General features: G+C 36.8%; 1 protein-coding gene across 2 annotated transcripts; it reads left to right on the top strand.

Annotated features, from left to right (window-relative positions):
* On the top strand, positions 1,232-6,614 carry LOC109230823 (protein HOMOLOG OF MAMMALIAN LYST-INTERACTING PROTEIN 5-like). 2 transcript variants are annotated; one of them, XR_002068715.1, is made up of 7 exons: positions 1,232-1,442; positions 2,973-3,073; positions 3,802-3,911; positions 4,365-4,440; positions 4,617-4,757; positions 5,469-6,347; positions 6,453-6,614. XR_002068715.1 is itself a non-coding variant. In XM_019396268.1 (6 exons), exons 1-6 carry the CDS (start codon positions 1,349-1,351, stop codon positions 6,180-6,182), a joined length of 1,236 nt encoding a protein of 411 aa, XP_019251813.1. In that variant the 5' UTR covers positions 1,232-1,348; the 3' UTR covers positions 6,183-6,433. The 2 variants fall into 2 exon arrangements, 1 of the variants encoding a protein (XP_019251813.1); XM_019396268.1 differs by lacking the exon at positions 6,453-6,614 and having other exon boundaries at positions 5,469-6,433.

The following is a 17,970-nucleotide window of genomic DNA, read 5'->3' as shown; positions in this document are numbered from 1 at the left end:
CTGTTATAATAATTTTATAAACATTAGTACTTCATCAATTTATGAACTCATCGCATGTAAGTTTGACTTCTTTAAGATATAAATGAGATCAACTATTTCTTACAAGACTGAAAAAATTTAGTTCACAGTATATTTTATTAAAAAATTGACAACAATATGTAAGTTATACAATTCATGTGTACTTCAAAAGTGTGAGAAAAATTTCATCGGTACTAATAACTCAAACGTTGTTACTATTATCAATATTACTAACAACAAAAAATAAGCACACAAATATAACCTCAGAATAATCACTTTTTATATTATCCAGTTAGCTCAAAGTTATCAGGCCAGGCCACTTACAAGTAAAAGTGCACACAATTATAGGGGCCATTGAGTGGTGGGTAAAATATTTATTAAAATTATAATTACCGATTTCCTTTTCTTTGTAATCAAAATACTAGATGCAGTGGAGGAACTATTACTAGCATAACATAAGCCATAACCCCAAGAATTCATGTAACTGACACAAACTCATACTGAAAAAAATTTAATTACCTATTCGATTTTCTAAACTTTAATAATTTAGACAAGGTCAAGAATGAAAATTATTGGGAAGTTAAATTGTCAACTCAAAAGACTTAAAAACACAACATAAGTAATGGAGCAGTAAACCTGGAGCATAGCAGACTCTCTTTCAAGTCCAACCTCACACTTACCTGCTTTTGTACTTACTAGTTATAGTAGTTATTCTTTTCTGATTCTCGTAATGAGACTAATCAGAACATGGGCGAAAAAAAACCAAACTCAAATCTTGGTTAGAGACTCGTGCTGATAACGTATTACGAAACTTAGCTCAAAGTAACAATATAGAACAATAAAATAGACAACAATGTAGAGAAGAAGATATGAGAGAATCTTATTTCTTCTATGTATTCAATGTGATGCCAAAACCCTCTATTTATAGGATTACATAGAGGCATACAAAAGAATGTCATAAACATGACATTAAACATTTGAGATCATGGAGGAAGATCATGGGGAGGTTATGGAGGTGTGGGAGTTACAACTATAACGGTGAGAAGTAGTGAGAGTTATCTACATAATGGAGAAGAGTAGTGGGAGTAACTTCTTTAGGAGTTATAGACATCCACTACAAAATAATATTTCATAACACATGATAATTAAAAATTGATTTCAGAAATTTCTACGACCGGTATAAAAAAGCACAAAAACACAAACCGGCGTCGTTTTATGAGAGAGCATCCTCAACTTGACGAAGAAGTCAAATCGGGTTCTTTTTTTCAGCAAAACTCCGATCTTCACCAAATATCGATAATTCTCTGGTGTTGGAATTGAATTTGTGACGATGTCTAAGGAGAACGAACCAGCAAAGCTCTTATTGCCTTACCTTCAACGTGCTGATGAGCTGCAGAAGCACGAACCCCTTGTTGCCTATTACTGTACGTCTTTTTTTGGCATTTTTAAACCCTAATTTCGTTAAAATCGTATCAAATTTGGAATTTTATATGTTCTCTCTTATTTAATATGTATGTTATCTGAGTGTGTTCGCCTAGAGTTGAGCAGAATGATTATAGATAATTTATAATAGGTACTAGGTGGGATAGTTGAGTTGCGAGCAAATTGGTCCAGACAGTATGATTATAAAAGAAATGATTATACAGAAACTTTATATAGTTGATCCAACTAGTTTATGATTGATTGATTGGTTTATAGAAAAAATGATTATAGAGAATTTATAGCAGGAACTAGGTGGAATAGTTGAGGTGCGGGCAAACTAGCTCAGGCAACACTATTATAGACAAAAATATTTACAGAGAATTTATATAGTTGATCCAAACAGTTTGTGATTGATTGATTGGTTTATAGCAAAAAATAAAATAAAAGGATTGATGAGAATTTATATCAGGTACTAGGTTGGAATAGTTGTGGTGTGGGCAAACTGGCCGAGACAACAGATTATAATTGATTACAGAGAGATTTATATGATGGATCCAACTACTTTGTGATTGATTGATTAGTTTATCAACTAGTTTGTTGTTGATTGGTTTATAGCAAAAAATTATCATAGAGAATTTATAGCAGGTAGTAGGTGGAATAGTTGAGGTGCGAGCAAACTAGCCAAGACAACACGTTTAAAAAAATAATTATAGAGAATTTATATAGTTGATGCAACTAGTTTATGATTGATTGATAGGTTCGAATTGCCCATCATCAAGCAGAATTATTATGGAGGATTTATAGCATGTACTACGTGGAATAATTGAGGTCCCAAGCAAACTTGCTCAGATAGCACTGGTTATAAAAAAGAGTGATTATAGAGAGAATTTATATAGTTGATCTAACTAGTTTGTGATTGATTGATTGGTTCAAACTGCCCAGGATCAAGCAAATGGTTATAGTGAATTTAGAGAAGGCACTCGGTGGAATAGTTGAGGTATGGACAAACTGTGCTAGACAACACAATTATAAAAAATAATAATAACAGAGAATTTTATAGAGTTGACCCAATGTGATTGATTGATTGGTTCAAATTGCCCAGATCGAGTAGAATGATTATAGAGAATTTAAAGCAGGTAATAGGTGTAATAGTTGAGGGGCGGGCAAACTGGGCAGAGACAACTTATGAAAAGAATGATTATAGAGAGAATTTATATAATTGAGCCAACTAGTTTACGGTTGATTGATTGGTTGGAAATCGTATGTTAAGAACTATCAATGCAAAGCTTTTTCAAATAGCAGGTACTACTTAAAAAAAAGAAGTAAATTATAGCGAGTATTAGGTGAAATAGTTGAGGTGCGCAAACTGACTAGATAACATGGTTATGTGAAAATGAGTACAGAGAATTTATATAGCTGAGCCGACTAGTTTGTGACCGAATCGTAGTTGATTGGTTGATTGATTGAATATATAAGTGTGTTTGTTGGTTCAAAGTTGTATGCTAAGGACTATCTATGCAAATATTATGCAGGTCGATTGTACGCGATGGAACGAGGATTGAAGATTCCTCAAAGTGATCGTACTAAGACCACTGGTGCCCTCCTTGTGTCCCTTATGAAACAGCTTGAAAAGGTTCCTTCTTTTTTTTTTTTTTTTTTTCAAATTTTCTCTTTGCATTTTTTTGGTCCATAGAACAAACTATTTACCAATATTGGAATGAAATAGGTTCGAATAAAGCAGGATGGGCATAGAGAATTCACGTATCTGATCCCAACTAGTTTGGGATTGAGGTGTAGTTGATTGACTGATTCATTGATTGTTTCTCTTCTTTTGGGGTGGGGGTGGGTAGGTGGGGTGGGGGGGGAGGGGGAAATCACTTGGGTGTAAGATTAAATGGTTAGAAGCTTTTGGCGCATGAGCTGTAAAAGCATCATCAAGAAAGAACACTGTCAGAGTTTGGAGAATATCAAGCCATATTGGCAAGGAATAGAAGTTGAGGAATATTGACATGGACAGCCATTTGCATTTCTTCTTTTAACTTAAACATAGAGATATTATCCTTGATTGCTATATGGTAAACGATTTATTTCTCAGGGAGTAGACACCAGAAAACGTTTAGGTAGAATTCTTTGTGATGTAATAGGGAATTCTGATATTGTTTTACTGTAACATGTTTTCGCTCCAGGTTGGGGTCAGCGAAATCTTCCATTTTTTAGAGTGACCAATCTATTGATCAGGCTAAAGTAAAGTAGATCTTTCGTAATGGTTAACATTCTATGAGGTCGTAGCTAGGGAGTTACCTAAGTGTTAATGTTATACTTCTTTCTGTTCTCGTGAATCATTTTTCTGTATTTCTACAGGATAAGATGTCGTTGAAATTGGGGCCTGATGATCATCTGCATTTGGAGGGATTTGCCTTGAATGTTTTTGCAAAGGCAGACAAACAAGATCGAGCTGGACGAGCAGACTTGTAAGAGCCACTTAAGCTACACCAAGTGAATTCTGTTTATAATTGCACCTTTCTTAATCAAAATCGATGGTCATAGGCCCGTCGTTTGTAATAGTAGCACTTCGTCCCTTGTATCTGGTTTAGGTGTGCTATCCTCATGCCGCGTAACATATATAATGAAATGTTTAGTGCTAACTCTTTTTGGCCTCTATATTAATACGTTAGCATTTTTACGCTTAGATTACCTCAAATTTATTTGCTGGAATTTTAGGACTTCTCCACCCTCCCTCTTTATTTGTTAAAATAATTCGTGGCAACCTTCCGACTTTAGTTATGATCATAAAATTTTCTGTGCAACATATTGAATATGTCATACTAATTGAAAAAGCATTTATTCAACAAGTGCATGCTGTGAATGTTGATTGTTATCTGATGATTAGGAAGTTGTTCACATAAATTATCTGGGTTTTACAGGAATACAGCAAAGACGTTTTATGCAGCAAGTATCTTTTTTGAGATCCTCAATCAGTTTGGTGAACTCCAGCCTGATGTGAGTTTCCATCATACCATGGCAATTTTGAGTATTCATCCTTTTACATTACAATCACCGTTCTACCAGCATCCTTCTGGCATCTGGATTTTGTAAATTTGAAAAAAAAACATGTTTTCCTGTGTCCATATAGCCTCTGTTTACCCTGTCTGTTGACTTCCTTTATTCGTCACCAGCTTGAGCAGAAACAGAAGTATGCAGTTTGGAAGGCAGCAGATATAAGGAAAGCTATAAAAGAAGGACGGAAGCCTGTTCCAGGCCCTCCTGGTGGTGAAAGTGATGTTTCGGAGCTGTCCAGTGCACCAAGTGGTGAATACGTATGATTCATGCTTACACTATTGCCTGAAACCCTAAAAGGACTCCCATATAAGTCTAACTCAAAATTTCTTGTGTTCATGCCACTAACTTAAAGAATGCTGGTTAATTGCTGTGGTGTCTCTACTACCCCACTTTTTATTACATTATGTCACGATTTCATCTATTTTTATCTTTGGAAAAAATATTTAGAAGTATGATCCCACTTTCAGTTTTTGGCAACTTATACTTAAAATGAAAGTTGAAAACATTTAATTAAATAAGTAAACCAACGAGTGTGCTACAATTTATAGTTTGTTGATTAAGCATATTCCTATTACTTAAAGTTGTGGGAGGTATATCAGCTTGGTGATCCAGTGGCAACTTTTCCATTTATGAGGAAAGGCCCTGTTTTTTTTTTTTTTTTTTTTTGGAGGGGGGAACCAAGTATGAGGAAATGCCATGCTTTTAGATAAATCTTAAAAAGGATAACTCTTAAGTTTGTATCTGTTAAGAATTGTTTTTGGTTTGTATTTGTACCCTCTGTTGAATCGAAATTTGTGTTCTTTTTTGTATAATAATTGAGCATAAAGGATCTTTGACTGTGTTTCAGTAGATCAGGAGCTAAACTTGTACATTCAGGGTAGATGCCAACAATTAGTTCCTTTCTTACAGCGTTAGCGGATATAATAGTTCTGGTATCATGGACAAATCTGACTATATCATTTATGCAGGATGTTGAACCTAGTGGAGCTAATCCAGCCATCAAACCCGCTCCAGAATCAGATTCCTCCCCTCGATTATATGACAACGTACAGTATAGTGCAAATAGTCAGTCACCTCCGCCATCTATCCCACCACCACCTCCTTCACATGCTCCTCTGTCTCATCCTTCATATTCTAGTGGTGATTATCCTTCTAATGAAGATCATTCTTCTCATAATTTCCCGCAACCTCCGCCAGCTAGCAGACACGAAAATTCTTCTTACTCTCAGTTGTATCAGCATCAACCTTACTTGCAACAATCCCAATCGCACTTGCCACAGCACTACCCTTCTCAAGACATTCCCTCTTCATATCCCAATTTCCAGTCGTATCCTAGCTTTACAGAGAGCAGCCTACCTGCTGCACCATCACATCCCCCTTCTTACTATCAAGGGTCTGATACTTCCTATTCCACTATGCCACCATCTAGCCTGGCTAATTATCCATCAAACAGCCAATACAACTCAAGTGGTAGAAATGGGAATGCAGCGGAGCCTACCGCTATTCCTACTAAAACATATCAATACGACAGCAGTTACCAACCTCCACCAGATAAGATTGCTGAAGCACACAAGGCCGCAAGGTTTGCTGTCGGGGCTTTGGCATTTGATGATGTTTCTATTGCTGTAGACTACCTCAAAAAATCACTTGAATTGTTGACAAACCCATCGGCTGGTCAATGAAGTGCATCCTGCCACAGCTGGATTGTTTGAGCTCTGTGCTTCTCTTTTGGGTTTGTTCACTCTTACTGTTTTGTTTGTGGAGATGGTTTGATTAACTGTTTGTACCATTGTTCAAACTGAATTACGACGATGTTCACAGATGCATCCTCCGAGTCCCATCATCTTGTAAGTGCCCAAACTTTTTGGTGGAGATTGTTCAGATTTTTTTTTAAAAATATTTATGTGCAGAGAAATTTTTTTCTTCCCCTTTATATCTCGTTTCTAATACAGGAGCCCGAGAACCATAAGGAACTTTGAAATTGAGGATGTTGGCCCTTCACCTATTGTAAATTTGCAGCCCTTTTTCCTATTTGGAGTATTGAAAATGGGTCACTAAGACTTTTGCATTGTACTACTTCTGAAACAAACTTTGCGCCTATAGTTTTCCTCTGACTTATGGGATGACATGACCCTAAAATCCCCCCGCCCTGCACCTCCTCTTTTCGTTCATTGCTTGTTCAAAAGTCTTATAGTCACACAAATAATATAAGCACATTTAAAGCTATAAGTTTCAAAAGTTTTCATCATTTCTTCTTAAGCTTGCTTACTGGAACTTTTTCACATAAATTGAAATGAAATAATTATACAAAATATATATATCCTTGTGCATCATCTACATTTTATTTCATGCATGTAAATAGATTTCTTGGGTGACCAATGCAGGGAGACATGTCAGCTCAGTGCATAAGCTTATTTCAACAGGAAATTAGTCTTACTGTTTGCTCATAAATCCAGTCATTCCCCCCCTATTAGCAAGCAAGTGTATAACTAATAGGGAGGAGCTGCCGACATGTTAGGAGGAAAATTTCGGATAGTTCTAGTTCTTCTGTACATTCCGAGTATCTTGCTATAAACTATTAGTCTATAGCGATCCTGATTTTTATTATGATGCATAATATAAAAGATTATTATCTTTATCCATATCTATATCTATATTATATTATATTTAAGGAAAAATTTCACATTAGAACAACTGGGCTCCCTACTTTTCAATTTTATAGCCCGTATTTCAATTTACAACCAACTAGCCCAAAAATAATAGGCTAGGATTCAACATCCAACTACAATGGGTTCTCAAAATTACTATTTAATTTTTAAAAAAGATTCCTCAAGCTTTTAAGTTATTTTTCGAATCAGTAACTATGACTCAAATATTAGTTCAACAAACCAAATTCATTTGGGTGGTGAAAATTAAATTTTAACAAGCTTAAATATGTGGGTTTAAATTTCGAATTTGATTTTGTGAGAAATTTGGAGTGGGTGTTATTTAGACTTGTTAGAAATAGTATAAGGAGGATGTGTATAAAATTTGAAGTCATTTAATGGAGATTTCAACTAGTTTTGAACAAAAGTTGCAACTGAAAATCGTGGAAGAAGTTCGTCTGCAGACGCTTGTATAAAGGTGTATAAAAGTGTATAAGGTGTGTTTCTACACTCATATACGCTATTATACAAGATTATACATAGTTATACAAAAAACTGACTTCGTCTTCTTCCTAGCGGATTTTCTGAAATTTAACTCAAATCTTGCTCAAATCTACTCCAAATCACTTCAAATTTAAGTTTTGAACTCCTTATGATATTCTCAATCAATTGGAATAACACCCAATCCAAACAACTAACAAATTCAAAAATACAGATTTTCGAAAGCAAAGCTTGGAATGGTCTTTAATGGTGGACTTCTACTCTTCAATTTTCTTACATTTCAATCAAGTGACACAAGAGTAGAAGCAGAAAATACACGGTCCCTTGAATCATATGTAGAAGATGTGAGAAGAAGAGATAGTGAAAGCAATGGTTGTGAGAACACAAATTTAACTCCATAGATGTTAGAAGCAATGGTTGTAAACATATTTGAATTTGCTAGAGCTTTCAAAATATATACAATGTGGGCTAGGTCGGGTAAAACTTAAAAACATGGGCCATTTTTTGTTATGATGTGAAGTCATGTATTTTCTTGTAATTCTTTCTATATTTAAAGCATGAAGGTCCTTAGCGAAATATCGTTAGTCTATTTAACCATTTAGAAATAGAGTTCACATTGAACAAAATAATTATTTAAATATATTCACTAATATTTAGGAATAATCATTTAATTAACTCTCTAATGTTTAGGAATTATTATTTAATTATTTTTTTAATATTTAGGATTTTGATTTTAACTAAAATTTTGGTTAATAATTTTTTCTTGATTTGAACTAGGTAAGAAGTCCTAATATTTAGAAATCTGAAATCAGTAAAATCGGAGCTAGTTGCCCAAATTCATACAGATGGCGTGGATTATAACACATGAAAATCTGAGAATCTTCTGAATTCATGTTTATGTCCCTAAAACGCCAAAAAACGAGGAATGATTATGGCAAAACGATAACTATTGTTCATTAGGTCATTTTTTATGGGTTTCAAATTTTTAGGAGATTCAGGGTCGGTCGATTGAATTTAAGCAGATGGCGTGGACTATATTATTTTATGCCCCTAAAACGCCAAAAAATGAGGAGTGGTCATGCGAAGCAATAGACTATTGTTCATCATGTTATTTTTTTTTATGAAATAATTGATTTCATTGCTATGCATGACAGCTACAAAAAAGTTATAGCAAAAGAGGAATAATGCTGGCTCCAATACAAATGTTCAGGCTAATATTAAGGAGCTAACAAAATTTAAATAACTATCAAGGGTATCTATGGGGGATAAATATACCCAAGTGAATAAAAACATAATACAATTAGCTTTGAGAGACTGGAAAGTACTCCCTCTGTTTCAATTTATGTGAACCTATTTCCTTTTTGGTCCGTGTAAAAAAGAATGACCCCTTTCCTTATTTGGAAATAATTTACCTTTATGCAATGATTTAGAGCCACACAAAATATATGTGCCTCATTTTACACCACAAGTTCAAAAGTCTTCTCTCTTTTCTTAAACTCCGTACCCAGTCTAATGGGTTCACATAAATTGAAACGGATGGAGTAGTTGATAGTCCATCAAAACATATGCTATTCCTTTCCTTCCAAATACTCCAAAAGATAGCAGCAGGCAGACTTCCTTGATGGTGCTGTCAACTTTCCAAAAAAGCTCCAACTCTCAAAAGCCACCCTGATGTTATGTGGCATGACCCATCTAAGTCCAAAAAGAGAAATAAACATATTTCTGAGATCTGCTGCAACTGTAGTGTAGGAAGAGGTAGTTATGTGATTCTGCCTCCCTCTAGCACATGTAGCATCTATTGACAATCTGAAAATTTCTTCTGACTAAGTTGTCCTGTGTTTGACATGGTCCATGGAGTGCAGTCCAGTTGACACACACAACTTTAGGTGGCAGCTTAACTTTCCATATTAGCTCCCAAGGCCAGTGGTCGGTGATTGCATTTTGAGCTTCTGATAACTTGTAGGTTGCTTTCACGGAATACCTTCCTACATGTTCATTTCCCCTTCTAAACTGGTCTGGTACTAGGTTGTTACTGGAGTAGCCATTCAGTGTGGCTAGTAGCCTGACTAGCTCTTCAAATTTCCAGTCTTGCATGTTCCTTCTGCATAGTATGTTTCGGGTGTTCGTCCTCCCTATGCTGCAAGATTGTTGAATCTGGATCTCTGGCTATCTGAAATATTGCAGGGTAGTCATTCATCAAAATAGTGCTTCCTAACCACTTGTCCTTCTAAAACTTGATATGTTGACCATCCCTACTACAAAGTGTTTGTTCACTGAGAATTCTTCCCATAGCTCACAAATGTTCTTCCAGCCTCCAACTCGATGGGAAGCTCTTGATAATTTTGGTGCACCAATGATTCAGGACTCCATGTTTGGCATTGACAACTTCCTTCCAAAGACATTGCTCCTCATGTGTGTACCTCCATAGCCATTTCATTAACAAGCATATGTTACGAAGGGCTAAGTTTTTTATGCCTGATTCGTCTTGGTGCTTTGGCAATTGAACCTTAGACCAATTGACCATATGAAATTTGTGATCGTTGTTGTTCGCTTCCCACATAAACTTCCTTCTAATATTGTCAAGTTGTTTCAGGACCCTACTACTCATTGGATATAGTGACATATAGTAAGTGAGGATGCTATCAAGGACACTATTAATCAGGGTCAATCTTCCACCCATTGATACATGCTGCAACTGCCAAGAGGCTAGCCTTTTTTCAAACTTTTCAACTACGCCATTCCATATAGCTTCTGATTTAAATTTGGCCCCTAGTGGAAGCCCCAAATAGGTAGTTGGGAAAGTCTTTATGCTATAGCCCCGTATGCCAATTCCTCTAGGTTATGCACCTTATTTACGGGGTAAATCACACTCTCGAGCATGTTGATAAGCAAACCTGAAAGAGCTTCAAATAAGGAGAGTTAGGTTTAAATAGAGCACCTGATTTCTATCTGCCCCATAGAAAATCAATGTGTCATCTGCATAGAGCAAATGTGCGATGTTTACTGAATTGTTTCTCCCCACATCAAAGCCACCACATCTGCTTAGCTTTGTCCAACATTCTACTTAATTCTTCCATTGCTAGGATGAATAAGAATCGAAATAAGGGGTCTCCCTGCCTCAAGCCCCTTTGTGGGGAGAAAAAACCAACTGGACTTCTTCTGATCAAGATAGAGTATTTCACAATGGACATGTTAGATTTAATCCATTTGATCCACCTTCATCTGCCTGAGAATGGAGATGAGATAAGACCAATTTAGTTGGTCAAAAGCTTTCTCTATGTCCAGCTTGCATAAGATGCCTGTTCCCCTTGCTTCAGTTGCTAGTCAAGAACCTAATTTGCTATCAGTGAGGCATCTGTAATCTGCCTTCCCTTAATGAAGGCATTTTATTGATTTGAGACCAATTTTCCCACAACTTTGTTCAATCTTTCTGCCAATACCTTAGCTATGATCTTATATACACTACCAATGAGGCTAATTGGTCTGTAATCTCTAAGCTCCAATTTTCTTGGGAATCAATGCAATGAGGGAAGCATGCATGATCTAACCATCCAACATTGCTGATGGTAATGACTCATAGTTGCAAGAATGTCATGCTTGATGACCTCCCATGACTGTTGGTAGAAGGCCATTGTATATCTATCAGGTCCAGATGGTTTGTATGGAGCACTTGACTGTATAGCTGCTAACACTTCATCTTCACCAAAGGGAGCTTCTAGATCACTCCTCTCTTTATCTGTGATGGATGCTATGCCTTCAAAATTGGTAGAAGGCTTCCAACTTTCTTGCTCAATGTATATCTTTTCATAGAATTCTAGTGTTTCCATCTTTATCAGCCCTTTTTCCTCTATGATTCCATCACCAAGGCCCGCAAAATTTTAGGAGATTTGGGGCAGGTCGCCCGAATTCATGCAAATGTTGTGGACTATAGCATACAAAAATCTGGGAATCATTCTGAATTTCTATTTTATGGCCCTAAAATTTCAAAAAATGAGGAACGACCATGGAAAAGTGATGAATATTGTTCATTAGATCGTTTTTGATGGGCTCAAAAGTTTTTAGGAGTTTTGGGGCCGTTCAGCCGAATTCATGTAGATGACATGGAGTATAGCACACAAAAATCAAGGAATCCTCCCGAATTCCTATTTTATTGCCCTAAAATGCCAAAAAAGAGGAATGGTCATGGCGAAGTGATGACTATTCTTCATTAGGTCATTTTTATAGGCCTACAAAATTTTAGGAGAATCGGGGCCGGTCGCCCGAATACATGCAGATGGCGTGGACTATAACACACGAGAATTTGGGAATCGTCCTGAATTCTTATATTATAGCCCTAAAACGCCAAAAAAGAGAACGATCATGGCAAAACGATGACTATTGTCCATTAGGTCATTTTTATGGGCCCGCAAAATTTTAGGAGATTCGAGGCCGGTCACCCGAATTCATGCAGATGGCGCAGGCTATAGCAAAAGAAAATCTGGGAATCGTTCTGAATTCCTGTATTATAGCCCTATAACACCAAAAAACAAGGAATATACATGGCGAAGTGACGACATCGTTCAATAGGTCATTTTGGATGGGCCTACAAAATTTTAGGAGATTCAGGGCCGGTCACCCGAATTCATTCAAAATGCGTGGACTATAGCACACGAAAATGTGGGAATCGTCCTGACTTCCTATTTTATGGCCAAAAAAGCCAAGAAATAAGGAACAATCATGACGAAGAGATGTCTATTGTTCATTAGCCATTTTGGATGGGCCCATAAAATTTAAGAAGATTCGAGGCCGGTTGCTTGAATTCATACAGATGACGTGGATTATAGCACACATAAATCTGAAAATCGTCCAAATTTTTTATTTTATGACCCTAAAACGCCAAAAAATGAGGAACGAATATGGTGAAACGATGACTATTTTAAGTAGACTACATGCTTAATTAGCCAGGAACCTTCCATTTGATCTCGTCCAGGAGAAAATCCCCATACGCAACATGTTCCTCACGCCAGTGGGAAATATCCACCTCGAACCGTGATAAATCATCGAGAACTTTTCGAAACCCATTTTTCACATAACCAGGCCGTCAGAACTGAATCTCTCTAACTCAACCAAGTCATGCAAGTCGCCAAAACCCAAGAGCATTGCCACGAAACACCTGTAGAAACTCACTACATCATAAGTACCCAAAGAATCGATCATATCCATTAACGTGCTGATCCAACCTACTACCAAGATGTCCTATTTCTCCGAGTTCCCTCCAACTTGCCTTCAAATTGATACATCTCCTTGCTAGAACACCACGATCCTTAAAAAACTCACCCCACGAACTCTAGCATAAAACCACACTTCCCTAAGGCCTATAAGCCGCTGAATTCTCTCTCAAGCACCCCAAAAGTACCACAACCAAGATACCCTCTCTGAAGAGACCTTCTGCGAACCCAAAACTGTTTTCCTTCATCTCCTTGATACTGAAGTGTATAATCCACAATGTTATAGAAATGCCACAAGTCTCGACATCATCCATTGCAAATCTCATATTGTAGCCATATACTAATCCGAAATTCTTAATTGCTACATATAAATCTTGAATCCATTTGACCTCCCTAAAGGACGCAAAGCAATTGGGAACAAATGAGTTCTCAAAATTAAGCTCAAGGTTGATGGCACAATTGAGAGATATAAGGCTCGACTGGTGGTGAAAAATATACACAACAAAAAGGAATAGAATACGAAGAGACTTTCTCGCCTTCTGTACGATTTACCTCTGTTCGCCTAGTTCTAGCTATTGTTGAAGGCTTGGATCTTGGATTACATTAGCTAGATGTAAGATAACCTTTCTCCCGTTTCTAGCTATTGTTGCAAGCTTGGATCTTGTGATTTTAACATTGTATGTAGATGTCATACTTGAAGCTGTAACCGAGATAAAGTCATGATTGCCATCTCAAATTGAGATGAATGATATGGGTGAAGCTGCATATATTCTTGGAGTTAAGATTTTGAGAGATCGTCCAAAGAAGCTATCCTATCTTTCACTAGAGAATTAAATTAGAAAAGTCTTGAACAAATTAATATGAAAAATAGTAGTCTTGTTGACACTCCTATCAGTAAAGGCCATGCCTTGGGAAGTCAGATGTATCCAAAGACTCCCGAAGAGACAGAAAGAATGGGCCAAGTTCCTTATAGGAGTGCAGTCAGAAGTCTAATATACAGTATGGTGTGCACTAGGCCTAATACTTGTCAAGCAGTTGGCTTGGTAAGTAGATACCAAACTGACTCAGATGTGGCACATTGGCAAAAAGTAAAGAGGATCATGAGATATCGGATGGAAACTGCTTATTTTGCGCTTTGTTACCAAAACGGCAAGGATCTGCGATAAGTTGGATGCAATGATGCTGACAATGAAGGAGATCTAGATTAAAGGAAGTATACCTCAGAAAATGTTTTCTTACTCAATGATGGCACCATATCATGGAGTAGTAAGAAACAATCATGTGTATCACTATTTATGATGGAAGCCGCATATGTGGCTCTTGCATCAACAACACAAGAAGCTGTTTGGTTGAAAAAGTTCTTGGAACATTTGTTGGATATTGCAGAAAATGTTGAACTAGTGTCTGCCTACTGTGATAGTGAGGCTACAATATTCTCTACCAAAAGGACTCTAAGTTTCATTGTAAAACCAATACATAGATATCAAGTATAATTATGCTAGAGACGTAATTAGACGCACAGTAGTGAACGTGAAGTATGTGTCTACAAAAGATATGTTAGCATATCCATTAAGTAACACATTGTCTAGAGATGAATTTTTGAGACACACTATGTCTCAAGGCTTGTGTAGAATTTGAGATACTTAATTTTGTTGTTTATTTTCTCATGATCACAAAGTTGTTGTTCTTTGATTATCAATAAAGTTGATTTAAATATATGCATATTTTTATTTTTGAATGTTATGTGCATTCTTTATTCATTTTTGTTTGATAAGTATATCGACTAGACAAGAGGTTAGCCCTCTACAATAGGCAACTGCCTCCATATCTTAGTGACGCGAGGAGAGGAGACATGATTTTAAGTAAGATTATCACAAGGAATTTGAGAGCTATTCGCATAAAATCAGAATGTCGCATAAATAATGACATAGGGTCATTAGGATGAAAAACATTCACCTAGCCTACTTTGTAATGTGAGTTAAAATGATATTGTAGATCAAGGACCTCAATTTAGATATTTATGGTGTCTAAATATTATATGTATAACATTCTTTATGAGATAAATACATACTCTCCCTAAGAAAAAGGAGAAAATATTGTAGTTGTATTTCATACCATGCATGCTAATGCCGACCAATTGGGTTAACATAAGTCTAAGTGTGAGACCTAGAGCTTTTATGGTGGCTTAACATTTTGTACCCTCATAGACTCCGATCAGATACTTGAGACGTAGTTCGATATTAGCTATCTTAATGTGTTTTCAAAAGACCATGAACACAGATTCCTCCTTGTGGAGCATATCTAGAAAATCAGTCAAGCTAATGTTAAGGGGATCATGAGAGAGGAAGATCATTTATGCAATCTCATTTATTTGTGTTCACAGATGCACCCATTATAATGTATGCATTTAATTGTGAATACAAGATTTATTGCTATATGAGATTTTGAGATTATGGTAAAATGTGTAGGGTACTACATACTTTATGATATAGTTGCATGTTTTCACTCGACGTGAGGCTATATACTCCTAACTGATGTATATCGCTTAGCTCCTACGGTACACTGGTTGCACGGTCTACTTCCCATTATGAATGATTGCGGAGATGAGATGAAAATATATTTCTCATACTAGATGAGCACTTCCATTACGTATGAATAGGAGATGTAGGAAATAAAGTCCACCAATAAGGGTGCTCTCACCCCTTATGGGTGGACTCTATTTCTTACATTGTATTATGTCAAGGATTTCAAGTGTTTGCCATAATGGTGTAGTATTAGTTTATTTGACTCGGAGATGATCGATAGTTTCCTCTTTCTGTTGGAATTTTTGACAAATTGGTTGTTGGTAGGAAAGAGATATATATATATATATATATATCTGAAGCTAGGCAAACCAAAACCTTAGCAACATAACCTATTCGTTTATACATGATTAACNGTGTAGAAGTCCAAATAAATCATCTGGGAACATGCCGGGGGTTCGAGGACATACTCTGTATAGAGAACGCAAGAATCAATAATATTTATCTCAAAAAAAAAGATTTATTCATCCTGAATAGTGTTAAGACAATAATTCCTTGAACATTATTTAAACCAATCCCCAAGGAGACGATACGTAATAATGCTATATTTAACTAGCGAGCATTCAATTAATATATATCGTGTTTTGTGCTTGTCAAATTTTGGTGCCGTTGCTAGGGATTAACGATCGAAGTGTTCAAAATAGTTTTGGTATCAATTCAGGAACAACAACAACAACAACAACCCACCAAAATCTCACAGGTGACGGATCTAGGGAAGGTAGTGTGTACGCAAACCTTACCCCTACCCCGATGGAGTAGAAAGGTCCTTTCTGATAGACCCTCGGCTCAAAAAATGAAAAATACGAAAACAGACAAAGACGAAAAGAGACCAATTCAGGTACAAATTTTCATTTTTTACTCACGTGAATTCTCACTTGTTTACAAGTAACATATTCAAAAAAATTGGTGTATGACTCGATCTTCTTCCGGGAAACTAATTTCATATAATCTAGAATTAGAGAAGCACCTGCGATAGTTGAGAAAAAAGAAAAGCTCACACCGAAAATTCTTAGAGCAATCTTCACGCAAGAAAATACTGTAGAAGTGTGACAAAAATATGTGGACTTGGATGTAAAAGAAGCAGCATAAAGGGAATCAGCCAAGCCATTGCAAGCACAAAATTTTGCTGGAGGAGAATAGCAGGCCGATGGTGCAACGCTTATGCAAGCTGAATAAAAATTTAGAGAAAGTGGTGCAGAAAGAGACACTCAAATTGTTAGATACGGAAGTGATGTTTCCCATCTATGATAGCCCATGGATAAGCCATGTGCAAGTTGTACCAAAGAAAGGGGGCATGGCAGTGGTAAAGAATGAGAACAACGAGTTGATTCCTGCAGAATAGTCACTAGGTGAAGAATGCATATTGATTACAGGAGATTAAATGATATAACAAAAGAAAATCACTTGTAACTTTTATTTATTGATCAAATGCTTGAAAAAGTGGCTGGTCATGGATGCTCGTGCTTTTTGGATGGGTGCTTGGGGTATAATAATATACCCATTTCTCCTGAAGATATTAAGAAGACTACTTTCACTTGTTCTACTGGTATCTTTGCCTATAAAAGAATGTCGTTTGTGTAAAAACCCGATCGGTCATTTTATGTAATATAGCCTAGTTCCCCTATTTATTTTTTCTTCTATGTTCATTTGTGGTTAAGACTGGTCAATGTGTTTGGATTTGGTTTCAACGTGGTTTTGGATTGAATTGGAACACTTAGTCCCAAGGTTGAAGGCTTAAGTTGAAAGAGTTGACCATATTTTGACTTCTCAATAGATGACTCCGGAATGAAGTTTCGATGGTTCCAGTAGTTTCATATAGTGATTTGAGCTTAGGCGTATGTCCAAACATAGATTTGGAAGCTTGTAGGTTGATTTGGTGTATTTTGGCGAAAGTTAGAAAATTGAAGGTTTGACAGAGAGTTGACTTTGTTGATATCGGGTTCAGATTTTTGTTTTGGGAGATGGAATAAGTTCTTTTTGTCATTTATGACTTGTATGCAAAATTTGAGGTCAATCGGAGATGATTTGATATGGTTCGACATGAGTTTTAGAAGTTGGAAGTTCATTAGTCTTGAATTGGTGTACGATTCGTGATTTTGGCGTTGTTTGATGTGATTTGAGGCATTAAGCGAGTTCGTATTGTGTTTTAGGACTTATGGTACGTTTGGATGGGGTCCCTTGGGGCCTCGGAGTATTTCGGATGGTTGCCGGATCATGTTTGGACTTAGAAGAATTGTTGAAGATTTGAAGGTCTGGTGCAATCCCACTTGCGAGGCCGTAGAAGTGGCCTGGTATTTGTAGAAGTGAAGGGGGAAGCCTCAGGGGAAGTCCGCAGATGCAAACCTTGGACCGTAGGTGCGGTCTTGTTTGCGCAGGTGCGGAAGATGATTTGGGCAGGGAAGTCCACAAAAGCAGATGAAGGTGCGTTGATGCGCGTCCACAGGTGCGAGGGCCTAACAGCAGAAGTGGATGGCGGGGATTAATGAAGTTCCACATCTGCAATGGAATTTTTGCAGATGCGGCGTCACATATGCG

This window comes from Nicotiana attenuata, chromosome 8, assembly GCF_001879085.1.
Source record: "Nicotiana attenuata strain UT chromosome 8, NIATTr2, whole genome shotgun sequence".
Classification (NCBI taxonomy): domain Eukaryota; kingdom Viridiplantae; phylum Streptophyta; class Magnoliopsida; order Solanales; family Solanaceae; genus Nicotiana; species Nicotiana attenuata.
The sequence above is the reverse complement of the archived record's forward strand: the minus strand, read 5'-3'. Positions and strand labels throughout refer to the sequence as shown.

What these genes read in the sequence shown, in the direction of transcription:
- LOC109230823 (XM_019396268.1), top strand. Translation starts at nt 1,349, where the DNA reads ATGTCTAAGGAGAACGAACCAGCAAAGCTCTTATTGCCTTACCTTCAA. An exon ending in TTATGAAACAGCTTGAAAAG is followed by an intron (nt 3,074 to 3,801) that starts GTTCCTTCTTTT and finishes GTATTTCTACAG; the next exon opens with GATAAGATGTCGTTGAAATT. An exon ending in TTGGTGAACTCCAGCCTGAT is followed by an intron (nt 4,441 to 4,616) that starts GTGAGTTTCCAT and finishes ATTCGTCACCAG; the next exon opens with CTTGAGCAGAAACAGAAGTA.